The sequence below is a fragment of the Rhamphochromis sp. 'chilingali' genome (assembly GCF_963969265.1).
Source record: "Rhamphochromis sp. 'chilingali' genome assembly, chromosome: 7".
In the NCBI taxonomy this organism is placed as follows: domain Eukaryota; kingdom Metazoa; phylum Chordata; class Actinopteri; order Cichliformes; family Cichlidae; genus Rhamphochromis; species Rhamphochromis sp. 'chilingali'.
In genome coordinates this window covers 5,007,017-5,034,306 of record NC_137934.1, presented here as the reverse complement: position 1 = coordinate 5,034,306, position 27,290 = coordinate 5,007,017, and the positions used below count along the sequence as shown (strand labels likewise).

Sequence of the window (27,290 nt, the reverse complement as noted above, 5' to 3'; positions counted from 1 at the left end):
TCCTCGGGCAGTTCTTCTCCGCGTGGAGCTATGATGCAGACACGGAGATTCAACATGAAGAAAGTTCTTGATCACTTCAGTTTATTTTAAGTCTTTGCTTTTTAGCAAAACTGTGATTAACATGGGTATTTAATTTTGCTGAACTGAGTTTCTACTTTGGGGGTCTTTCTGTTCACTGTATTGTTTTTAAAGTCTTTGTTTTCGACTCTTCATAAGAGGAAATGATCTACTTAAAAAATGCAGCTATTTAGAGATCGCACAGTTTCAAATGATGTCAAATGAACACGTCTGTGCAACAGAGAATATGCATTCTCATCTCAAACACTGCACTCTACACACTGCATATAGCACCACTTTGTTTTCTATTACATACAGTAAGCTACTTTTTATCTCATTTTATTTTACTTCTGTACTTATTTCATCCAGTCTTATTTACAGTAAGCAAAACCGCACAGGGGCGTCTTCCGATCTGTTGAGTACTGTATGTAAACACACATACAACCACGTAAATATGTATAAACAAAAAAAAAAAATATCAAAAAAGAAAAGAAAGAAAAATACAGAAACCCAATACAAACCCACCATCCTGAGCAACATGAATGCCAAAGTAACATATGTACAAACACACATAATCAGGCACACAGCAAAAATAAATAAACAAACAAACAAACTAGAAATCACTAGAGCACAAGTAGAATCTGGCAGAAAAAGGAGGCTTCAAGACACAATCCAAACAATCATCAAAACAAAGTATGCCAGCTCCCTGGCACGGTGCAGAGGAGATCAATGGGAAATTGGACGGAATGTGAGAAATGTGTGTTTTTGCTATCGACAGTTCACTTTGATGTTCCTTATCGGCTCAAAATGAATGGGAAGTAGTCGAGTGTAAGAACGAGGGGATGGTGTGTGTGTATCCGTGTGTGTGTGTGTGTGTGTGTGTGTGGGTGGTGGGGGGTAAAAACGGATATTTTCAGAACCAAACAGAATACTGTTAATTTCAGTATCTCTCTGAAGCCGTTCGTCTCTGGTCTGTGACACAGACACACACAGACAGACGAACAAACAATCAGACGAGTACATGAGGGAGAAGGACGAGAGAACAAAGGAACACAAGCAAGGGGGGGAAAAAAATGCAATAAAGATCACATTTTTGCCAAATAACTAGTGGCAGTAATCCTGACTGCAGGGCCAAATTCTGTAAAAAGGCACTCTTTACACACACACACACACACACACACACACACACACACACACACACACACACACACACACACACACACACACACACACACACACAAACAAACAAACAAACGCTTACAATGTTTGTGTCCTAAATTCATGCTGAGCTAATACATTGGCAACGGGAGGATGCTCTTGTAATTAGAAAGAGTCTTTCTGGAGACTTTCATTCATTCTGTCCCTCAAGTTGGGGGATTCAGAAAACTATAGACATACGAGATGTGTGGGCTCGTGTATATGCACGTACCTGTCTGTATGTGTCTTGATGATGCTCATCATTGCGAGAGTCGTAGTATTGCTGGATGAAGCCGAAATATTCTTGCCTCTTCCTCTGTAGAACGCTTTCCCTCCTCTCTGCGTTGGCTGGCAGGTAACCCTGATAGACAGAGAGTGAGAAACATACAACATCACCCATTTAAACGTTGATGCAAGTCACACTGTAGATTTGATTTTTCCATTTATCTTCTCAGTTCTTCATATATTCTTGTTTTTGGATCCGACTCAATTCAGTAAGAGTTCAGTTTTGAAGTAAAGTTACAGCTGAAAAAAAATGCTGTATTTTAATTCACTTTCTTGCAGACAGCTCAAAGAGAAGATTGATACTACTTTCATGCCTGTGTATTATTGATGAAGCTGAGGCCTGGAGCTGGTTAGCTTAGCTTGAAAAGAACCTATTTGGCTCATTTTCAACTCCAAACTTTTAACTTTGACTTGACTTGAGTGGCTTTGCATAATTCACACTTCAAGATAATCCCAATTTTTCTTATTCTGGGCTTCGGTTCAGCTACCTTTTAGAGCTGCTCTCGCTTTGAGTCATGTTCTTCTCATTGGCTGTCACTCACAAACAGTAGGTTTGAACAGCAGGTTGGCGGGCCTGTTGTACAGCAAGGATAGTCTATGCCTGAGAACATATATTACAGATATCAACTGTTTATTAACGCATAAAGATCCAGGAGTAGAAAAACAACCCATGTGACAGTACGCTTTATTAGGTACACCAGCTCAAATGCTCATTAATATCTAATAAGCTAATTACAAGTAATGCTCTTCTGCCAAGGTATGCAGAGGAAATGAAAATTTAAGCAGCAGAAGACCACACTGGATGCCACTGCTGTTAACTGACAACAGGAAAATGAAGCTACCGTCCACACGGGCTCAACAAAATTGGACAACAGAAGACTGGAAAAACACCGAGTGGTAAGTTGATACTCTTATTCCCAAAATATTAACAAACAGAGGATTGGCTTTAAATGTTAAGGCTGGCCAGAGCTTCACATTTGCCAGATACTCATCTAACTATTACTACGGGCGTGAATTCTACCATTAGCTCAAAATGCTAACTCATTTTGATGCTCACCATGCCTCTTGTAGGATTAGTAGTGAGTAACCAATTCACCTGTCTTTTTCTAATACATGCAAACATGCTTGTCGATTCCACATGGGATTCATTAATTGAGCATATATTCAGGGAGGCCATCTTTCCAGTGTTTAAAAACACACAATTTAAATGGGTATTTGTGCGCGTGTGGAGGGGGGTGTTTGTCAGACGGCATATGTGAGCATGCATTTGTGAAAGACTGTATCCTGGTTATGCGGTCAGGCTTATGCAATGAAGAGAAAGTCAGCCCTAAAACGAACAAAAAAAAAATACATCTATTAAAAGTGAGAGCTGGGGCTAGGCGTTCTGAAATATTCAGAGAGTTACAATCTTCAAAACTGAACTCAAACATGACTTCAGGCCCTGAAAACTACTTCCCGTGAGAAAAAGCTGGTTCATCTAGCTGTGAAACATTCAAAGGGTCCCTTTTTATTTTAAAATGACATCTATGAATGAACCATTTTTGCCATTTTTCTCTGAAGAGCTTTGATTATGACAACAGACAAAACGACTGCCTGTTATCAACCGCCTGTTAGATGACAACTAAGCAATCTCAGAGACTGAATAACGTCCACCCGCTGCAGGTAAAAGCCCTGTAAGAAATATAATAAATGCGCCTTCAGGTTTTAGATTGTGCTTATTGTGTTGTGTCTGCCTGTTCTTTCTGTGCCTTTGTGGGTTCATGCAAGCTACAGTGGGGCAAAAAAGTATTTAGTCAGCCACCGATTGTGCAAGTTCCCCCACCTAAAATGATGACAGAGGTCAGTAATTTGCACCAGAGGTACACTTCAACTGTGAGAGACAGAATGTGAAAAAAAAAAAAATCCATGAATCCACATGGTAGGATTTGTAAAGAATTTATTCGTAAATCAGGGTGGAAAATAAGTATTTGGTCAATAACAAAAATACAACTCAATACTTTGTAACATAACCTTTGTTGGCAATAACAGAGGTCAAACGTTTACTATAGGTCTTTACCAGGTTTGCACACACAGTAGCTGGTATTTTGGCCCATTCCTCCATGCAGATCTTCTCGAGAGCAGTGATGTTTTGGGGCTGTCGCCGAGCAACACGGACTTTCAACTCCCGCCACAGATTTTCTATGGGGTTGAGGTCTGGAGACTGGCTAGGCCACTCCAGGACTTTCAAATGCTTCTTACGGAGCCACTCCTTTGTTGCCCGGGCGGTGTGTTTTGGATCATTGTCATGTTGGAAGACCCAGCCTCGTTTCATCTTCAAAGTTCTCACTGATGGAAGGAGGTTTTGGCTCAAAATCTCACGATACATGGCCCCATTCATTCTGTCCTTAACACGGATCAGTCGTCCTGTCCCCTTGGCAGAAAAACAGCCCCATAGCATGATGTTTCCACCCCCATGCTTCACAGTAGGTATGGTGTTCTTGGGATGCAACTCAGTATTCTTCTTCCTCCAAACACGACGAGTTGAGTTTATACCAAAAAGTTCTACTTTGGTTTCATCTGACCACATGACATTCTCCCAATCCTCTGCTGTATCATCCATGTGCTCTCTGGCAAACTTCAGACGGGCCTGGACATGCACTGGCTTCAGCAGAGGAACACGTCTGGCACTGCGGGATTTGATTCCCTGCTGTTGTAGTGTGTTACTGATGGTGACCTTTGTTACTTTGGTCCCAGCTCTCTGCAGGTCATTCACCAGGTCCCCCCGTGTGGTTCTGGGATCTTTGCTCACCGTTCTCATGATCATTTTGACCCCACGGGATGAGATCTTGCGTGGAGCCCCAGATCAAGGGAGGTTAACAGTGGTCTTGTATGTCTTCCATTTTCTGATGATTGCTCCCACAGTTGATTTTTTCACACCAAGCTGCTTGCCTATTGTAGATTCACTCTTCCCAGTCTGGTGCAGGTCTACAATACTTTTCCTGGTGTCCTTCGAAAGCTCTTTGGTCTTGGCCATGGCGGAGTTTGGAGTCTGACTGTTTGAGGCTGTGGACAGGTGTCTTTTATACAGATGATGAGTTCAAACAGGTGCCATTCATACAGGTAACGAGTGGGGGACAGAAAAGCTTCTTACAGAAGACGTTACAGGTGTGTGAGAGCCAGAGATTTTCCTTGTTTGAGGTGACCAAATACTTATTTTCCACCCTGATTTACGAATAAATTCTTTACAAATCCTACCATGTGGATTCATGGATTTTTTTTCACATTCTGTCTCTCACAGTTGAAGTGTACCTCTGGTGCAAATTACTGACCTCTGTCATCATTTTAAGTGGGGGAACTTGCACAATCGGTGGCTGACTAAATACTTTTTTGCCCCACTGTATGTTAGGTTAACTGTTGATTGACTGTTAGTGTGAATGTGAGCGTGAATGGTTGGTCTGTCTCTATATGTTAGCCCTGTGACAGACTGGTGTACAGGCTACGGGATATACTCCGCCTCTACCTCTATGACACCCTGAATTAGACAAACGGTCAAGAAAATGAATGAATGAATGAAATCTTGACTGTAACTCAGATATAGTCACTGCAGTGTTGCCCACCAGTTTCTTCCATGTTCCTATAAGTCTGAATGAGTCTTTGCAAAGAGCACAACTGGAGGGGACTCAACTCAGCTGATAGCCAGAGGTGATTGTATTTTGGTTATATATAGAACAAGGAAAGCTGCTCAGTGCAGAAGTAATAATTGAATGTGAATTTCCACCTATGTAGACAACAGATTTATCAGAGTCAACTGTTGAATAATCAGAAACCAATCGTATCTAATTGCCAAATCGACCCTATTCCATCACAGACCCACTCCGTCTTATGGCAACATTTAAGGCAGGATTTAGAGCATGTTGTTATGCTTGACAATCTCATTTTGCAGCAAATAAATACATAAAATGACTGGCCAGGCTTTTAGTACAGTTAAAACTATAATATTTGTCACATAAATAACAAAGGCAAGGGCTTCCAGACAGCCATGCTCCTAATAATGCAGAACTTTGTTAGCGTTTAACCATGACGATTATATAAAAATCCTGTTCAGCTACAGACTGAAACTGTTCTTATAGCAGGCTGTAAACATGATTATTTCTACTGTAGAGTTGGGCACTCTAACATCAGGTCTGTGGGGGCTGAGCCCCAGTGGGCCACTAGAAGAACTCAAGTTTTCTGTGAGTGATGAGTTTGCTTCTTCGTGACCACTAAGTCAGCATATCTCACTAAAGAAGACCATGATGTGTTACTAAATGATCCTGAAAGCTAGCAAGTGGATTTTTGCCCTTATATTGTTACACTGACGTGGCTGCGGCTCAGGTGGTCGAGTGAATGGATGAATGAGTGAATTAGTGACCCACTGTAAAGCCCTTTGTGGAACAGATAAGGTTAAAAGGTTCCATATGAGTGCAGAGCACTTAGCATTTAAGTACAGACCATATGCTGCTCCCATAGGTCAGGACTAAAACTCCCTACATAAATCTTACAAAGATGCCTTTCCTGTAAATATTTCAGCAAACAGCTGCTCTCGTGCACGGATTTGTCATCACTTCCAATTAAAATGAGCATATTTGGCTGCTGATCACACGCAAGTTAGAGCAACTGTGTCTTGGACTGGCTTTAGTGGAATCCCCATCAAATTAAATTCATCTACCTGCTCCAAAAGAGTCGGAAAATCAGAACAGGCCCTAAAACGCGGGTGTTCACTGTGTGTTCATCATCAATGTGTGTCTGTCTGTGATGCTGTTGTCATTCGTTTCAGGAAGCGGGAAGCCATTTTTTGGAAATATGCGGGCAAGCAGACAAACGCACACAAACCATCAATTTTGAGCAACTGTCTACAAGACAGTCAATAAGTGTAGTGACAAAAGTTTCTCTTTCATTTGTTTTCTGTTCAATCCTACAAAGACAAGGCCCCAAGAGAAGTCTGCAGAGTCTAGAGGATTGTCTGCAGCACAATAACAACTTTGCCTGCAAAAAGCTGAACACACACACACCTGGCAAGCACAAACACTGAGAACAGTTAAACTTAGCTGTAAAATATATTATAGAACAGTTATATTATAATGTGAACATATATATGCGCACACACTCTTAAATCAGAAACATTCTTCTCACGTGTTTCTCGTGACCTGTGACATTTTTAATTCCCTGCAGCAACATAAATCCAGTGAAGCACTGCCCTGCTTCTTACTCATCCACCCGACTGTCAATGCTCAGTCGGTGCTGCCACTCATCCAGACAGTCACATTTGTGCCAACATGACTCCCCCACCCAACCCAGATCCCTGACAACACACACACACATGGTCTCTGCCAATATGTCCATGCGTCACATGTTGAAACTGCTCCACATGCAAACGCACACACTTGTATACACACAAACACAAATCAGTACAGGGCAGCTACAAAGCAATGGGCTCAGACATTAGGTGCACTCTGCCAAATGAGGGACAGTGTGTGTGTGTGTGTGTGTGTGTGTGTGTGTGTGTGTGTGTGTGTGTGTGTGTGTGTGTGTGTGTGTGTTGAAGGTTAATGGACAGCTTAGTGGAGGTCAATCACACTGCAGCTGTATTACTGCTCGATAGGAGAGCAGGACACACACATGGGAGGATTTGACAAATATAGAGGAGACCCAAACACGACTATACATGTATTGTAAAATGAAATCACAGTGACAATTACTAATTCACATGACCAGTTAAAACATATCTGCCATCTGACCTAAATGATAAGCATCTCCGTCTCCAATTACGAAGGCACTATGCAAAAAAAAAAAACCCAAAAAAACCCCACAGTGCTAACACAAGTGATGGACTAGTGTTTTGTCTACACATAACGTAAAACTTAGCAAACAATCAGCAGCCAGGTCTTATAGAGCAACGGTCCAAAACCCCCAGGCCACAGACCCGTACCGGTCTGTGAGTCCGCGAGTTGAGGCTCGGGTGTGAAATTTATGGTTTTTAGGGTCCATCCATTCGCTTCCGCGTATCCGTTTCAGGGTCGTGGGGAGCGCTGGAGCCAATCCCAGCTGTCATAGGGCAAGAGGCAGGGTACACCCTGGACAGGCTGCCAGTCTATCACAGGGCTGACACATAGAGATTCACTCCCGTATTCACACCTAGTGGCAATTTGGATTATCCAATTAACCTATCCCCACAAGCTGCATGTCTTTGGACGGTGGGAGGAAGCCGGAGTACCCGGAGGGAACACACGCAAACACGGGGAGAACATGCAAACTCCACACAGAAAGACCCCGGCCTGATCGTGGAATTGAACTCAGGACCTTTTTTCTGTGCGGCAGCAGTGCTAACCACCGTGTCACCGTGCTGCCCTTTCAAACGTATTATTATTTTTTAATTGTTTTTATCGTTAACTCTGTTTCCCTGGGTCTTTTCCTGTGTTATGAATAAATCTTGTATTTATCTATGAAAATATTGTTGGACATAAACTGGTCCATGGCGCAAAAAAGTTTGAGGACCGCTGTTATAGACTGATGACAAGTTTAGTTCAAATTGCCATCAATATGTACGGAGAAGAGGTACAGTAAGTGCGTTTCTAGAGCCATCTGTCAAACATGGTGGATCTGTGATGGTTTGGGACTGCATTTCAGCCAGTGGTGGTGGGAATCTTATCAAAATTGACAGAATTATGAACATAGGAACATACAGTAAAAACACACAGTGGAACACCATCAGTCATGGATTGGCCTGCCCAGAGCCTGCACCTCGACACTGTTAAAGCAGTGTGGGATCATGTTGACAGAGAACAGAACAAAAGGCAGAAACATCCTTTGAGTCTCCTTCAAGAAGCCCAGAGAACAAGAAAGCTTGTCTGAGAGTTCCGGCTGTGTATTTCCATTTATGTCTGCACAATTAATCACTGCACCAATTTGTAATTTCCCCAAAGTAAAGGAACAAATAAATGACCAAAGCCTTTTGCACCATCCTGTAAATGTAAATGTTTTAGAGTTAGTTGAAGGAAAGGGATGCAGAGAGCACAAGCAGCTCGCCTTCTTTTAGAAAGCAGAAAACTCAAGAGCACTTATGCTCGAATCTGAAAAATATTTTATTTAATTTGTGATCTACTTGTTTTTTTTCTTGTTTTTTTTTTTTAAGGAGATTTTAAGAAGACAGATGGGAGACTGACAGCGAGGCATAAATGCACGAGAGCTCTACGTGTCCTGCCAGTGGTGCAAAATGTAGCTCCTGCCTCTGTTAATCAGTCTACATAAACCTCATCTCTTCCTCTCTTCATTCTTAATGCATCAATCTACTCTTCCTCCCGTGGATCCTCCACTTCAGTAAACTCTGTCTTCCAAAAAAAAAAGACCAGGGGAAATATGCTTGGGGAATCCATTTGGGGAATTTAAATGAAATTGTTGGAGGGTTTTTTATACCAAGTCTCCTCTCTAAATTGATTTCTACTTAGAAGGAGCACATTATTCTAGAAGGAGACCAAAATAAACTGTCCCACTGCAAGCATGGCAGAAGTTGAACAAACAAAACTTTACTTTCTGTGTTTAAATGCTTGTTTTTCTGCATGTCCACATTTTTCTATAAACACAATGTGAGTTTTTCAGTGCTTCGTGGCAACATCTGAGGAATTTGGAAACCTCCAACTGAAAAATCAATGTAATACGCTGACTCACTGCCTATCAACTACAGATATCAAACCCTTCAATCATCAGGGATTCAATATTCTACTGATCCAAAATTCTACTGCATGATATTCATTATTAATTACCTACACAATCCTTTCCTCACATCTCTTTATTAACCTCTGACTGATGGAAGACTTGCTGTTGGAGGACAAATGCAATTGAGTTTGTCGTGATACTACGCTACGTGAGCACCAATAGTGCATTATAGTGTAATGAGGACAAGTACTGGTGTACATTCCCTGCAAACACAAACGCAGACAGCACAGGTCCTTAGTCAAAAAACCTTTGCTATATAACCGTTGAGCCACAGCCTGATGTTTTACAGGGCTTGTACTACAGCTCCAGCAGACATGTGCTCCACTCTTTCAGCGACAGGAAGTTCTAAACAAGCAACATGGAAGGTAAGACTGATGACAGCCCAGCAGGTTCTGCAGGACTTTGACCTAAAAAAAAAAAAAAAAAAATGGATGGCAGTATGTAGGCTGTGTCACAGTCAGCTGGCATTTAACCACTGTGTAAACACAAATGCAAAATTTATGGGTAATATTAACATCGTCCCATAGATTTATAGCATGTTATAAAGGAAATTAGTCCCCAAGAACATTGCTGCCACAGATGTGGTACTTCTGCTACTGAACCAGAACCTTTGGAGCCTGATGCCTGTAGACAGAATCCTGTCATTGCTTCATAAAATTGAGATCTTTGGAGTTTAGAGGTTAGATCTTCGAGCCATATCGAAACAGTTTTTGTAGACCATAAGTCCATAATGCCATTGCAACTGGGCACATGATTGGTTTTAGGTGGGTCACAGGTGACCAAGTACCAGCCACACATATGCCAGGACACAAATGTGTCTACTAGTACGTACTCGGCTCGGTTAGCTTCAGTTTTAGCTGTTTTCCATAACATTTGAGTACCACCTTGAACTGGGTGGGGTTGTTGTAGCAACGTGGCATGAAGGTTCCTTGACATCATTTGTATGTGACACACACACACACACACACACACACAACACAAGCGCCAAGCTACCATGGTATGGTGTTTCATTGCATGAAAACGTCTGCACCTCATGGTTGATTTGTATGTGCACGTTTTCCTTGTTGCCAGGTTTCTCATGACTTATCCAGCAACGTCACTCCCTGACAAATCAGAAGCATGCAGTCTGTTGATGTCACATTTTTGGCTAGACTCCGCTTGCTAGGAGCCCCAAGTCAAATAGGTACTAAAAAGTCCTGGTACCAGGTACTACCACCTAATGGAAAATCCTAAAAACCGAGTGGAGTTGAGTCAATTCGAGTAGGTGCTAGCGGAAAAGAGGCAAAAGATTTCCTACATTATAGTAAGATGAGATCAGTGATGTTTAGGGCTGTTCGATATAACGATATATATCTTTTTTTTTTTTTTCATTGTTTTGATGGTCACTGTAGAATTAATTTGTTAAAGTGCTCTCTCTCTTATATTTAAAATAACCACACTACGGACAGACAAGCGACTGTTTTTATGCATTGTCGTTAGCAACAAAGATCGCGTGACTCCACCGTCCGCTTGTTTATTTTTCACATGCAACTTTCACAATAAAACCGAAGATCCTGTTGATCTTTTTCAAAATAAAATGAATTACATGAAATAGTATGCAGAGTGTTTACGGATGAGAGGCCAAAAAGAGCCATCAGCTTCGTCCATCAGTCAGAACACCTGACACCAGGTACATGACGACCAGCTGAAAACACTTCATGCAAGTCGAGATGCCCGAGATTCACAGAATTTACAGAAAATGCAACATTTTTGTGATATATATCGTTGTCGGGATGATAAATGTCTTTTATCGGGATATGAAATATTGCACAGCCCTCGTGATGTTGACTTCACCCCTCAGTAGTTTTAATATTGTGATCGAATGGTGCAATCCATAACTGGAAAAGACACAACACGGCAGATTAGCAAATAGCATTACGTTTTATTCATGACTAATGAGAGCACATCTTTAAAGATTTGGAGCAGAGAACGTGCAAAATGCACATTTCACCTCAAATATTAGACATATACAACTCAACATTTTTCATGTCCTGGTCATGAATCTATTAACTAAAAGCAACTCGCCCTGTCTCGTTAGTTAATATTAGCATGGCTCTCACTTTTGAATGAGGCAGAATGGAACAAAATGTTCTAGCGAGCTGAAGTGCCCGTAAGGTTGATCGTAAGTTAGCCCCAAATGAAGAAAAGCACTGCTTTCTCCTTCTTTTAAGCACTATAATTACATGTAGTGTAGTAAAGTTTAACATAACCTGTAAATCTGTCCCCTCTCCCACTGCCTTGATATATCTCATATAACCCTTTAGCCTTATCAATATTTCCACAGCCAGTTAGTTTTCTCCTCTCCCGCCACTTCACATTTAACAGCCACACTCCATTAACAAATGTACATATTGCCACAGGCTGACATTCTTTCACTAAGCAGGAAAGCCATTTAATTTCTTTCTCCTTCAGGCTCAGACACCAAATGCTCTTTAAACAAATGAAATAAGACGGTATTATTTCTGAAATAATAGGAAGTTTAACTGGATGCCACGGGCAACCTGTGGAGCATCTTGCAAATAGTGAAGGGAGGTAGAGGGAGCTATCCAGTGAGGCTAGAAATTGGCCCTCTCTTTTGTAGCCTGGTTTCAAGATTTTGTTTGCCTGATTCTTCATTTCCACTGCGGTTAATAACAGGCAAGACAGTTATGGACGATTTCTGTGATGTGGTGGTAAATGCAGCCCGTTGGGGGAGCATTAGCGAGCTCTGACTGCAGTGGGAAAACTTGTTTCTCACTTTTGTCAAGTAAAGAAGAGTGCAGCTCAAGCATGCCTGCTGGAGGGGAAGAGGAAAAAAAAAATCAAATAAGTTAGTGCACGCTGGTGAGCAGGAGAAGGGCACAAGGGACGCCACTGGAGTGAAGTTTTATTAGGTGCCTCAGCCAAGTTTATGGAATACAGCGTGGGCTGTGAGTCTCACTGTCTGTCTGTGTGTGTGTGTGTGTGTGTGTGTGTGTGTGTGTGTGTGTGTGTGTGTGTGTGTGTGTGTGTGTGTGTGTGTGTGTGTGTGTGTGTGTGTACCAGACAGAGAATAGATTTTTTTGAGGCTGATCCCTCCTATCTATTTCTTCATTGGATCATACCACAGGCAGGACAGAAAAAGCAGTCAAGTGTTATGACACCTCAGACGATATTAGTGCTTCTGACACTTTGCACACTTTTTTACTTTCATCCAAACCTTAGATTTAACCCTGGGACAGTTCACCCCTCAAGAGGCTACAAGATCTGGTTTTCTACAAGACCTTGAGAGGTGAAGTAGAGATCCATTCATAAGCGTAAACAGTTGGGGGGGGGGGGGGGGGGGGGGGGGTTGCTTTGAGTCTAATGTCGACATCCTTTGCTCACACCGACATCTATTTGAGAAACAAATGGAAAAACTTAAGAAATAATAAGCATGTGAATATTAAAGGAAACTTCCTGGATTCGGTTGTATTTTATTACAAATTCTTCCACTGCTAGGTAATTGTCAATCTGATTGTTTGTTAGAACTATTGCAAATGAATATGAGTAAGTTTGCTGAGATATAACAAGCTACAACCTATGGTGCTGAAAATGATGCTAAAAACAATAAGTGCAGTTTCTTCAATGACCATTTGAGGCAGACTGATACCATAGACTAGCATGGTAAAATGCACAACAGCCACAAAACTCACGTTTATGTGCTGTTAAATAAAGCAGTTCTGGCCACTGTAGTTAATTTCTCCATTTATAAAGACTACTCGGTACTTATTTTTTGAATAAGTCACAAATTTGGATTTAGCAAGAATAATTTTGAAGGAAACAGGTTATCTGGGGTGATTTGTGACTGAAGGATAGCAGCAAAAGTGAAAACATGGTAGTAATACCTGCCACGGTTATAGGGTTTGGACACAGTGACACAGACAAAAATGGAGGCTGAGCTGATGATTTTCATTGGCGGTGAGCAGAATGGAAAGGACTAAAAAAAATGAGTAGATCAGAGAGACAGCTCAGGTTACGTAGTTTGGCGACACACTAAGAGAGGCAAGGGGGAGATTGTTTTATACATGTGCAGTGGAGGGGTCTACTGGACAAAGGATGTTGAAGATGGAGCTGCCAGACAGAAGGAAAAGAGGAAAAACCTCAGAGAAGATTCATGGATGAAATGAAGGAGAGGGTTGGTGTGACAGCAGATAGGGACAGGGTGAGATGGAAGCAGATGATCTGCTATGGAAACCCCTAAAGGGAGGAGCCAAAAGAAGAAGCCAAAGATAAAGTTAGGGGTGTGCTTGCTTTGACAAGTGTTGCAACACTGGAGGCTGTAACTGGCAGCAGGCTGCTTGGCCTGGCTTCTGTTTGTTTTGAGCCTCTGTTTTGGACCTCTCTATCGTGTTTCTGGAGCTGGTGCATTTTGGAGCAGTTTGATGGAATTACCAAACAAATAAAACAGCACTAATTAGCACTAATTAGCACTACGTACGCACGCAGCTCCACATACATCTCACTTTGATTTTAAGTGGGCTGGACAAGTGAAGCTCTCCTTTCTGTCAGTGGAAAGAACTTTACCTACACACTTAATCCCTTGTGCTTATATGATAATGTAAGAAAAAGAAATGCGATTTTAACATTGCATCGGTTTTTCCACATGACAAAGAAATGGTGCTGTGGTAAATGAAAGAAATCTTTCAGCATCTGAGCTTAAATTGTAAGAAATAAATATGTAAAATTACAGAAAAACAAAATCCTGTTAGCCCATTGTCCAGATGTTCCTGTAATTATAAAAACAGAAAGTTTCTGTTAGAAAATGCCCTTTTTTTGAGGACCCACTGTAAAAAACAGAAAGTCAACTGTGGAATAAGAAGAAACTTTTTCTGTTATTTAATTGTTTATAACACATAATTATTTTGGTGTAGAATAAACGGCCATGGGGGAGGTCTACATTAGCAGGAAAAGTTGCAAAACCTATTAAAATACAGTGATAAAATGAATGCCTACTTTCACATCTTTCACAGTATCCTGTGGGCCAGATTGAAGTCTTTGTCCTTGGACCTCATGTTTGACAACATGAGGACTAGCAGTCAACACATTTTGCCTAACTTATAAAGGATCAACTGTTGGAGACACAATCTCTGGGAGTATTGCATCATTAAAGACATTCAATGTAAAAACCTTGGCCAAAGCAAAATATAGTGCATTAAACATTATAGTTCATATTGCTGATGACTTAACACTTTATCCTTTCTTCACCCTTCAAAACAAAAAACCACGATGTTACAAAAATCAGTGCCAAGTCCAGAGATGTATGAGTAATCTTACTTTACCAATAACCATCTTTTATATACAGCCATGAGAAAAGATACTGACTGTGACTAAGCGAGAACCTGCTTTTCTTCAGTGTCACAGCAATCCAAACACAGTCATATATATTTTAGCAGGAAGAACCTGATGTAGCAATTTGGTGCCAATTTGAAAAAAATGTAATTAGATTTTTCTGTTACAGCTGTCAAACCATAAGGCACTGAGTGCTGTGTAACAGGGGCAGGAGAACTTGTGGAGGAGGGATCATTTCTACAGCATCCAGCAACAGTTTCTCTTTTCCATTTAATTTCTCCAACTCTTCAACCTTTTCAGTTTTGAATCCTTCATGTTCTGTTTTTTTTTTTATAATATATTTCCTTGCCATCCACACAATCCCCACCTCTGCTAGCTCTATCTTTTTCTCCCCAGGGAAGCAGAGGTGATGCAATCATTGTTTAAACACACCACAGGGCAGTTGTTCTTTGCACGCCCAAACTTTGCTGCAGTCTTCACTTTACATATATATATATATATATATATATATATATATATATATATACACACACACATACAGACACACATACAGCTTGTATGCATGCATGTTTACACTGTGCATGGAGACACAGAAAGATGCTAATTCAATAAATTAACTCTGCGGTACCTTAGTACACTAAAAGTCCTGAGATGCCCCCCTCCTCTCTTCTGTCTGACTGCCTGCATTACAGTCATTGCTGTGCAACTTCATACAGTGTTATGAGCCTTTACATCAGTTGAGTACCAAACAAAGCGGCCATTAATGGTTAAAGCACCCAGTTGGTAACCTCCCAATACCAAAAAAAAAACCCAACTCACAAACAGGCACACACACACACACACACACACACACACACACACACACACACACACATATACACGCACGCGTGCGCACACACACACCTTTAATGACATCTTTTCTGCGGCACATTAACTATTGTGCGGTAATTAATGGGAAAGTCATGGTGTTCAAAAAGCCAGTCTTCTCTCTGCAGACTAGAAGCTGTTCACCACAACAATGGCTTAATGAGTAAACACACCGTGCGTCTCATGAATAAATTATTTGTGCCTTGCAATTAATTTTCCCTATTGAAGCTTGGAGAAAAAAAAAGCAGGACTGCTACCAGTCTTCATAAATCAAAAAAAGGGAGGGGTTAGGGAGAAAGAACATGACAGGAACTTTGTGTGTGTGTGTGTGTGTGTGTGTGTGTGTGTGTGTGTGTGTGTGTGTGTGTGTGTGTGTGTGTGTGTGTGTGTGTTCATCTGTAATGCGTTGATCTGTGTGTGCACACTGGCTCATATTTGATTAATCTTTTTCCTCCTCTGCTTGGTCGTGAGGTTACGCATGTCTGAGTGCGTTTGTTGTATTTGTGTAAATGTGTTTTTATGTTTTACAGAAATTTGTGTTTTAAAGCATTCTTGGGATCTAAATATAATATTTAATATTTAATGTAATAAAGGTAGACCACTTGTGTGTATAGCCAAAAAATAAATAAATAAACTTACTGAGAGAAGTTTCCATGCAATCGGTCGGACCTGTCGAGGGATTCCGGACCAGCTGAGTTTCCGCAGCTCATCTGGAAAACAAACACACAAGAGGCTCTTTTTACACACCATTCTCTGAAATATGATATACACCATCCTGTATACTACTTAATATCTAAGGTTTAGGCATTAAAACATATTAACAGTGCATTCCAAACTGAAGTCACTGATGGATTTTATTAAATAATTAACCTCATACAATGAGCAGTTAATAGAAAAGCTAATCTCTTCTTGTTATTTGACCCAACCTGCCATCAGGCTTGTCAACATGTTGACAATCCAACCACTGCAACTTGTTATGTTATGAGACAATGTTACCTAATGGGAAGGCTAACTTGTCAGGGTATTTTTTCATTACCAAAAATAAACACTGCTTTGCATTGGGAGTTTATATTTACTGCTTCAGGGGGCAGAGCAGATCATCAACTAATCAGAGGGTTGGTGGTTCGATTTCTGGCTGCTCCAATCTACTAGATACTGATACTGAACCCCGAGTTGTTCCCACTGGGTTCATCGGCGTGTGAATGCTAGATAGAAAGCCCAGAGGCGTTAAAGCCCACTCACATCCTGGGCCTTCTGACCTCAGGAAATCACATGATAGGGTGGGGCTAGGTTTCACAATGAGTTCAGTCGAAACTAGGGCTGCCACAAACGATTATTTTGATAGTCGACTAGTCACCGATTATTTATGCGATTAGTCGACTAATCAGATCATCATCCACTGGACGTAAAACTACAGCTTATTGCACCAGCAGCATCTGCTCTTATATAACTATCATTAGCTTACAGCTTTAAGCTTTTAAGGTGCTAACTAAAAATAAAGACAAGATGATAGTTTATTCAATTTTAATGAAATTTGCAGATTGTTTCAGTAAAGTTTAATAAACTCCTTGCTATCTAAAATATAACAGGACACCGGAGTATATTCTCCAGCATCTCACACTTCTGATAATCAGCTGTCTGCTTGACGTTTATTCAGCTGTGTAAAAACTATAACTCTAATCTCAGCCAAACCGATTTACTCAGGAACAAATAAAATACTAAAAAAAAAAAAAAAAAAAAAAAAAAAAAGCCAAACAACAACATTTTTAATTTATCTAAGTGACTCATATATATTTAACCTGAGTAGCGAAAGACGGCGGTGGGTTTGAAAACAATTTGCCGGGAGTCCGGTGTTCTCACGGCTCTAGTGAGCCTTGCCCCCGGCTAGCTATCGAGCTAGTGGGTAACAGACGTCTCCGAAAACGTCGGAGCGCTTTTGAAAATATGTGGTGTCCTGATAAACTGAACAGATGTTTGAGGTTTACACAGCTACATTCTCGCATGAAAATATGTTAAACGTTTATTTTGTGACCCAGAAAGAATAATAAGAGTAATATTAAAACTAACTAGCTACCGCCATTGTTGGAAACTAAGCTGGGCCGCGCTATGAATTCTGGGACACAGCTGTTTCTTCTTCTTCGGGGTTTAACGGCAGCTGGCATCCTTGTACATGCAGTGCTGCCATCTTCTGTTTCAGGCCGTTATTACACTCTTAAATCCTGCTATTATTCCTGCGTCTTTTGTGATCTTACAAAGCTTCAAACGACACGTCGACTATTAAATCAGTCGTCGACGATTTTGATAGTCGACGTAATCGTGACTAGTCGACAAATCGTGGCAGCCCTAGTCGAAACCTTGGCTGATTGGGATCTACACCCGTTTTGGGTGATCGTGGCTCAAGAGTTTGTCTTGTAATCGGAAGGTTGCCGGTTCGAGCTCCGGCTCCGACAGTCTCGGTCGTTGTGTCCTTGGGCAAGACACTTCACCCGTTGCCTACTGGTGGTGGTCAGAGGGCCCGGTGACGCCAGTGTCCGGCAGCCTCGCCTCTGTCAGTGCGCCCCAGGGCGGCTGTGGCTACAATGTAGCTTGCCATCACCAGTGTGTGAATGTGTGTGTGTGTATGGGTGGATGACTGAATGTGTAAAGCGCTTTGGGGTCCTTAGGGACTGGTAAAGCGCTATACAAATACAAGCCATTTACCATTTCACACCTTGACTCATGGGATTAGGTAGAGGATCATTTGGGGGTCCATTGTCCCTCTTCGGGGACACTCCCATAGGGCTTAAATCTGGGACTCTGTACCATTTCACCTTAGAACTGAAGAAGCTTCTCGGATGAGAAGTGAAGCATCTTCAAGCAACTTAAAGAAGTCCAGATGCTTTTCTATCAAACCTTCTTAGACTACATAGAAAACACTCAGAAGTATGAAAAGGGGCTTGTGTGAATGATATAAAGCACTTTGAGTACTCAAGTAGAGTAGAAAAGGCGCTAAATAAAAATCACTTAATTACACAGTGAGCTGACACTGGTAGCATCTCCTCCATCAAATTACCAGCGACAAGCTTTAGCGATGCTAAAAGCAATTTTGTGGTTCTCTTCCTCAGTGGGCCTCACCATCAGTGTGCTTAGCTTGCAGGCGTTTCTTCAAAATGTAAAGCAGAGCTCCTTAGCCACACATTTTCTATCACTCTTGCCACAAATAATAAAAGAGCATAAGCTAGCTGGCATTAACATGCACAAAGACACAGCTCTGGCCCTGGATGGGTGTGTATTCCACTAGTATACAGCTGCATGCCAAGAAGTCAGAGACAAACAATGTATAATGTCTCAAGGAAGGAACTGTGGTAATACTGTCACTCTGACAGATTGGTCATTTGAAAAAAGTAGGTAAATAAGTGATTACTGGTATTGTAAATTAAATGCCTTCGATTATTCACTACAGGAAAAAAGTACTCAGTGCTTGCGTTTAATGTGTTACAACCAGCACTGGTTCCAACTCATACTCGATCATCTGTACGTGAATGGTAAGTGTAACCCAGTGTTAAAAACGGGATTAAAAGTATAAATATTCATACTCTCACGATGGGAATAAATATTGATAAAAACAAAATTAATTATAATAAATACTGATAAAAAGCATGTAAACATAAGTTTAATATGTACATATGTATATGTGGTATATAGATGGTGTGGGGGCAGGACTTAGTCCTTTAGAGTGTGTTTGTCAGATCCACTGAGCGACCAATCATTGGCCGGCCTGACCCTCCCCCCAGTCTGTGCGCTGCTGAGACACCTGTGCGTGCCTTCGTGTGCCAGTAAGATACGCCAGAGACACAGACGGTGAAAGATCAGTTTACCCGTGCGGCGAAGAAGCTAGCTGGATAGTGAAAGTCCTTTTTTTCGGCGAGAATAATAAGAGTGATACTGTATTCCAGAGGCCGTGAGCCAACGTGAGCACTGTGAAGCCCCGTGTAGCATTTGTTGCTTTGCATGGTAAGTCCCAGGCAGTACACGTGCGCTAGCATAGCATGCTACTTGCCGCTAGCTCCGATGCTAACTTCTGTTAGCCATTTTGCAATGAAAGTGCCTTTTCTGAGGCTAAAGCAATTAGCACTGAGTCTGCTGCACTGCATACGAGATGTTCTTTAAAGGTTTATGTCACATTACTGTGGTATTGATGTATAATGTATGGTTTTGTGCGACGTTATGTTAGCACATGTTCACTTTTCTCATGGTGCTAATTATAGTTCTGCACAATTAAGTATTAGCAACGTGAAATTAAGTGCCTTCACCTGCACTGTACTTAGCTGAAACTTGATAAGTCTCAAGCCAATGTGTATTTTTAATGCACTGCTGAGCTATTTTGTATAGTTTTAAATGTGTGTTTCCTATGCACTTTTTCCCTTTGAAATGAGAATAATTTGTTGTACAACATAGAAATTTAGAAGCACTACAAGCAACCAGTAGTAATAAGTTACAGGCATGATAGCTTAAATGTTGAACTACTGTGTTCTGGCCTGGTCCCCAGGTCAGGTTTTTTCCTTTGCTTATTTGGATTGGATTGGTTTTGAGGACCTGAGAAGAATCGAGGATCCCTTTTCCAGTACTGGATGGCGAGCCCAGCCCAAAGAGCCGGATGAACTGGTAGATTGTAACCCGACTGGTTACAAACACACTGAGTGACTACTGAACATTGAAAGACTGAAATTGACTTTTAAAAAAAAGACACAAAAGACAATATATCCTTAGGTCGACCATTTGTGGGGTTTATTTTATTTTGTTTTCAAGAAGCGCGCTCTACTTTTGTTAAATGTGCACAACTTTAATAATTGCTAATAAATGCAATTGTGTTTTCTACACCTACTGTGTACAAGTCCTCTGTTGTCATACACCCTTGGCTCCTACGAATCTAGAACCTGTCTGATCTGGTCCATATTTCCCTTCTGTCCGCGTACTGTGGTTAAAGGTAACTATACTGCCCGCACTACATGCAAAGAAGGCAAGAAGTAGCACTAACAGGTCTAGTATTGCACCACCAGTGTTACATAAGACTAAACATATCTTTGAACATGGCCTTTATTTTGATCTCAGCTATATGCCTGTGAAGCATCATGGCTCTATCTTGTATAGTTTAACTGAACTGACAAAAAAATTCACAGAAAATAAGGCTTAGTGCTAAGTGTTAGCCGGGCCGGACCTTCTTTTTCCCCTCTGTGACACAACCACAGACACAGTGTGAGAGGATGTGTGAGTGTGGGAATCAGCTATGACTCGAGAAAACGCACTTTGTCGTGTGGTATTTAGCAGAGGTGGGACCAAGTCATTGTTTTGCAAGTCTCAAGTAAGTCTCAAGTCTTTATCCTCAAGTCTCAAGTCAAGTCTCAAGTAATGTCAGGCAAGTCACAGTCGAGTCTCAAGTCACTGGTGTAAAAGTCCGAGTCAAGTCACAAGTCTGAAACTTTGAATTTCAAGTCCTTTCGAGTCTTTAAAAAAAAAAAAAAACAACGAAAAAATAATGTTGCAGTTATGCTAAATGTAAATGTTAGACCATGTAATTTTAAAATCTGTGTTTTTCTCAACACATGACAAAATAGTGAACTTAGAAAATATACACAAATTGTGAAATTGCACCTTAAAATGCAGCTCAATTAAACTTAGCTCCAAGAATAATTTTCACCGACATTTCTGAGATAAGCTGCATGTTATTCTTGGATGCGGTTGTAGGACCAGCTTTAAAATCGCATGACAAAAATATCATACACATTAAAAAAACTGTATCACCAACGTAGCCTGGACAACATTTGCTAGTTAGATGAAGTCAGCTATCTCATCGTAGCATATTTATATGCATATTTATAATCATACGGTTCTTGGAGTGAGTGCATACACTCATGAAGTTTAGTAACTTCCGGTCACTGCAACAAGCCCAGGTACAGTTTACCGACGGATGGGTACAGGACCTTGAAATGCACCGTGTCGAACGAAAGACCATCGTACGTATCATAAGTTTACCAGTCTCACAAATCGTCGTCATAAATACACATTCATTAACCGTTTATTAATAGGACCTTTGAGCTCAACGGTAATTAATTAGTAGTGGAAATAATTTCTGGTAGCATCACAGAAATGTAGCAGTGACAATAATACTGTATGCTGTAATCGTACTGGGCAATTAGTGATACAAAAAACCTGTTTTATCCTGTGAATAAAAGTATATGTTTTTGTCAATGTACCATAATAACAGAAGCGAAACACAATATTCTGTCAGGACAATTCACTATTTATGCACAATAAATAAAGGAGCATAGCGCGACAATTTCTGTTCAGCGCCAGACTTGCTTGTAACCTATATCACCAGTTATGTTATGAAAGTGACGTATTAACTACTAAAAAACACTGACCTTTGTGTAAATGCTTGGAGCAGACTAACCTGTGAGCTGGAGGGTTCTGGGACGTTATATTTGACCTTTGAATGGCTGCAATCCAGGCCACCCGTCGCCTCTTTGTTACTTCGGAAACATGGCTCGAACAATTTCTCTTCAACGAGGTAATCCGATAACAACCGATCTCTTTACCCGTCGGCTTCCCATGGCTGTCATGCGACCGGCTATTGCAGTTAATAATACAACGGCTTCTTGTGTTTCTTTTTTATCGCTGTATAACTGATTTTAATTGAAAGCCTGCGTGCGCTAGTACCGCTTGCCATGAGTTCCCAGAATCCTTTGCGGTTCTACCCGTGAATGACGTCACATTTTCAATCTCTATATAATATGCATGTTAAATTTTGTATTTGGGGTAAAATATCAAGTCTTTTCAAGTAAACCGGTTCAAGTCCAATTCAAGTCCCAAGTCATTGGTGTAAAAGTCCAAGTCAAGTCACAAGTCTTAGAACATTTTTTCAAGTCAAGTCTAAAGTCATAAAATTAATGACTCGAGTCTGACTCGAGTCCACACCTCTGGTATTTAGAAACCACTGTCTTCTGGCGGGCAAAGTGTCACTTTGAATTTCCCTGAACCAAAAAGAGGTCATGTTCATAAACAGAACTAAAGCTATTGTTTGGAGCGCCACTTTTGTGTTCGAGGCACAAACTTAATCCTACTCGTGCCATAAGGTCTCCACCCACTACATTAGAAAACGTGTCATTTGTCACCTAATTCTGACCCATATTGGGCATCCTTTTGTCCTGATGTAGTTGTCATATCAAAAACGTTCATCTAATATTTCAGTAGAATTCTTTGTAAAGTATTCAATTTCCTCACAACAATGCAATACAGTGAAAAGCTTTAAGACAGTTTATATTTTGGAATCTGTGCACCATAAAGAAGGTGTCTGGATGGTCTCAGATTCGTTTTGCAGCACAAAGACGAGCCCAAAGAGAGAGTCACAAAGAACCGTCTTCAGCAGCAGGAAGAATTCCTGCAGCAGATGGTAAGAGGCTGACAGAGCCCTGATCTCAACGTTATTGAGCCAGAAATACCAGCGAGAAACAGAAACGACTGAGACAGGCTAAGTCCACAGAATCCTCCAAGAGTTCTCCAATTCCTTTTAAAACTGTGGAGAAATGCAGGAGGCAAAGGATGCTCACAACAAACAGTGAGGTGATTTTACTGGTTACTAGACTGTAAACCTAAACTAACTATGGCATCATTTGAAAGGGTCCTGACTGATTTAATGTTAAAGCAGTAAAAGCAGTAAAAGGCCAAAGGTTGGTCTTAGCAGAGGAATCATAATCAGACGAAAGACAGTCTAAAAAAAATAAATAAATAAATCTGGCAAATATGAAAGTTCCCTGCCCCAAAGAGCTAATCACCAACTAAACCAGCAAACATGTTGGTTAATTGTGATGCTACTATTTCAGCTGTGTAGTAACAGGCTTATGTATACACTACCACATCAAAGATTAGGTAGATCTCCCTGTTTTTCTGGGCTAATGAAAGGTTCGAGTGATGGCACACGCACGGTACAAGAATCTCTGTTGGAAGGAGGCTTTTGAAACCTTATTTTAAGGCAAACTTTATTTACTTGTTTGTTTTGCTTTGTTAGGGTTTGCTTTTTTAAAAATTTTAACTAGTGATTTTACGCCGTTTTCACGACCCAGTGTCTACTGAAAACACAAAATTATAGCTTCATCCCAATTCATTTAGCAAAGGCATAACGTCTCATAAAACAGGTTCCTCTTAAGGAGGAAATTCAAGATGATGCGGATTTCCAACTCATCCAGAGCAGGGCAATAAAATAATAAAAATAATAAAAAAAAAGAACATTTTTGGTTGATAATAAAAAGCATTATCAACCAAAAATGTTTCTATAATATGAGACATGGTCAATATAAAGTTGACAGAATGACAATGACAATGAGAAGAGTGCAGCGCGGAAAAAATTGTGGTTGGAGTCGAGTCCGAGCAGCAGCAGCGCTAATGTTTGAGAAGCTACAAACCAGCATGTTGAGCGAAAACTCAAGCAACAGTGATATCGAACATGTGACACCCCAACGGCACAACCCCAGGCTCAAAACACGAGGACGTTGTTAAGGAAATCGGGAGCGTGGAGATAATCTGGCTATTTAACCTCCGCCAAACAAGCAGAGCACACACTGTTGCAAAAGCATGTTTCTACAAAGGCAGCTAACACCATTACAATAGACAACGCCGGTAACCACAGTTGAAAATGTCCGATTTAAGCAGCTGATTAAAGTAGCTGAGCATCGTTACCAACTCCAAGGCCGTAAACATCCCGAGCGTAAACAGAGGGATGAACTTCTGTGTTCGGATTGCTGCTCATGAACAAGTCACACATCTGATCCATATATGAGCCTCACTGCCCACTTCATTGAGACTGCACTTCATGTCCCCTTTGTTCCTCCTGGAGCATAAGCAGACCGCAACCGAGTGTCAGTTTTGTTTAAGTTCTTCTTCATTTTATTTGAAAGGTTTTTTTCCTTTGTATTATCGCAGGGTTTTTACCTTACAATATAAAGCACCTTAAGGCAACAATTGTGGTGATACGGCGCTATATAAATAAAAGTGAATTGGATTTTTTAAATTTGTACTGAGGATATATACAAAATCATTTCAGTGTTCCTTTTTTCTATTTATGGGGACATTTCTTAACAACTGGAAACAGTTTGTTTCTATACAAAAAAGAAATAAAAACAGTATAGAAGTAGTTATTACAGCTACTTCGTTTCTTTGGAACTGACCAAAGAATTTAGTTTTCCAGTTCACCTGTGTTCTTCTGTAGCTCTTCAACCTTTTGCCTAGTCAGATTTAAGATTTTACTTTAATATATATAAAAATGTTATTCGTTTAAAATATAGCTCTACAATGTTAAACTTCTGACAGAAAATAAATAGCATTTAAACCAAGCTTAATCCTTTTCAAACCCTCTAAAGTAAAAAGAAACCTTTAAGCTTGAAGGAAACACTGATATCGACTAAAAGAAATATTAGTAAATATACATGACACCACACAGTTGGACGTGCTAGAAATCCGTACTGTGGTATACTGCATTGGTCTTCGTTGATATGAAGCTCTACACGAGAGGTACGTGAGATGACTGGATGACCCTGCCAATCAGAATCACGCAGTCCAGGAAACCAAAGATAAAAAATTATATGTATTTCTTCTGGGGAGTGGGTTCCAAGATGAGTTCTCGCTAACATTAACTCATCCATTATTCACAGATGGGCCTCGCTCTGCCCGTGCCCTGCAAATCTACAAGCCCCCATTAGCATTCACCAAACTGAGGGAAACATAAAAAAGGAATGGAAATCTCTTCACTTGTAATTGCACTGCCACTGTTTTACCTGCATTCTCCGAGTGAAAGAAAGACAGAGGATTGATTTTTGAGCAAAGGAAATGCCACCACCTTAACATACTTTTTTCTGTGAGAAAAAAAAACAAACAAAAAAAGAAAAAACAAATGTACCTAATAAATAAGCCAAGTTCCTCCTCTGCTCCTATTCATGGAACCGGCTGGAAATTGATAAGGTCTTTGCACAGAGTGAACAGTATTGATTAGCGCTGCCAAATGACTCTGCCTTGCCTGTTCTTCAAGGCAAATGCAACGCAGAGCCAGTGACAGATAGCAGAATAGGAAATAGCAATCAGCTAAACAGCAATGGGCTAAGTCCATTGGCTAAATTGAGTGAAACGCATTAGAGCTTGTTCAGCTGATGGGAGCAGCTATTTATTCTCTTTAGTTCCTGCGCATCTTCCACTTAAAATTTCTCTCTTACCTTACCCCCAGTGACTTTAATTATATAGAAATTCAATACAGTGATCTAGTGCACAGCATGGGTCTGCTGGTTCAGAGACAGTCAGAGCACCGTGATGTGGGAAGGTGTCGATTACCCCAAGGCAGCGTGTGCAGCAGCAGGTCGTAGTTTTTAAAAAAAAAAACTCCTTCAGACATCACACAGACCATAAAAAACGCAAAGCAAAAGAATGGATTCCTTCCCTTTTTGCTCCACAACACTACAACAAGTTGAAGACGACACTTGGGAGGCTGCTTTTCCTTTATTGCTACAATTGTATGGTGTGGACATTTAAATCACAGCAGCACCAAAGTTGTCCAATCAAACCCAACTGCAACAGAAATATTATTTACTCACCAGATTTTTAAAAATCGTGGATATCAGTGCTGTTGCATTCAAAATCCCATATTCTATGTGTACTATCATTCAACATACTTCTGCATGAATAGCAGTAATATGTACCTATTCAGGCACACTACTTAGCTTCTAACAGTATAAAAAAGGAGCATAGCATCCTTTGAAAAGTCAAGCTAATGCATTAATTCTTTCTAAAGAAACACCACCTCTGGTTAAAAATCAGTGAGTTGTGTCATCAGTTCTGTTGCACTGTGATCCCAGCAAACACTTTACTGATGATATTATGAGCTCAACTGCTAGTTTCAGGTCATAGTGAACAAAGCACAAGGTTGATTCTGCAAAACTACTGTCCTGATTAAAGGCAGAGAGGGGGACATCACATTGACATGTTTACCGTTTAAACTGCATTGTGGATTATTAATGACAATGTACCGTAATTGTCGGGCTATAAGCCGCTACTTTTTGCACAAGCTTTGAACCCTGCGGCTTTTAGTCAGGTGCGGCTTTTCTATGGATTGTCCATGAGCGGATTTGTTTTGTTTGTTCCGCTGTTGTACGGCACTACGTTGCCTGGCGGAAGGATCGGGGTTCAAGAGTGGTATGTTGGTCACATGTCCATCCGCCAGGCAACGTAGTGCCGTACGAAGTAGCGCGAAAAACGAACTTCAAAGTAGCACTACGCGTTCAGCTGGAGGCGTGGATGATGAGCGGCGATAAACTTGCGAAAAGCAAGTTATGCCCAACTCCACCATTGGATTCTGACAGCGTGGAAAAGTGTGAAAACATCCACGATCACCAACGGATTTCGAAGGGCTGGACTGCTGCATGATGGAGAGGAGGACACCGCCACGGCCCTTCTGAGGGTGTTCGACTCTGACACTGACAACGAGGATTTCTTTGGTTTTGAAAGTGACAACGAAGGAGAGAAGCGGAGAGTGGATGACGAAGCCATCCTGAGCCTGTTCGTTTCCGACACTGGAGAAGAGGACTTTGGTGGTTTTAGTGCGCAGGAAGAAGAGAAAGATGGTGGTGAATGACTGACTTTTCTTCTTGTTAAAGCCGTGTCACTGCACCTGAGCCTAAAAGGTAGTCCGAATCTATTTTTCTGGTGTGCTGTAGGTTACTGTTATGTACTACATTTGTTACTCATTTATGAAGCACAGTACATGTTTTGTACTTGTAATTACCGCTACTTGTACATATACCTAAAAA

General features: G+C 40.9%; 1 protein-coding gene and 1 long non-coding RNA gene across 3 annotated transcripts in view; one reads left to right on the top strand and one right to left on the bottom strand.

Annotated features, from left to right (window-relative positions):
• tbc1d22a (TBC1 domain family, member 22a) overlaps positions 1 to 27,290 on the bottom strand; it is a 168,468-nt gene that overhangs the window by 106,541 nt on the left and 34,637 nt on the right. For both annotated transcript variants that reach the window (XM_080886923.1, XM_080886922.1), the window contains exons 6-7: positions 16,105 to 16,175; positions 1,487 to 1,615 (exon numbers count right to left, since the gene is read on the bottom strand). In XM_080886923.1, the coding sequence (XP_080743049.1) occupies positions 1,487 to 1,615; positions 16,105 to 16,175 (200 nt within the window). The remainder of the gene's footprint in view (positions 1 to 1,486; positions 1,616 to 16,104; positions 16,176 to 27,290) is intronic.
• On the top strand, positions 19,003 to 20,324 carry LOC308399572. The gene is made up of 2 exons (XR_013972206.1): positions 19,003 to 19,458; positions 19,994 to 20,324. It is a non-coding gene; the product is annotated as an uncharacterized lncRNA (long non-coding RNA).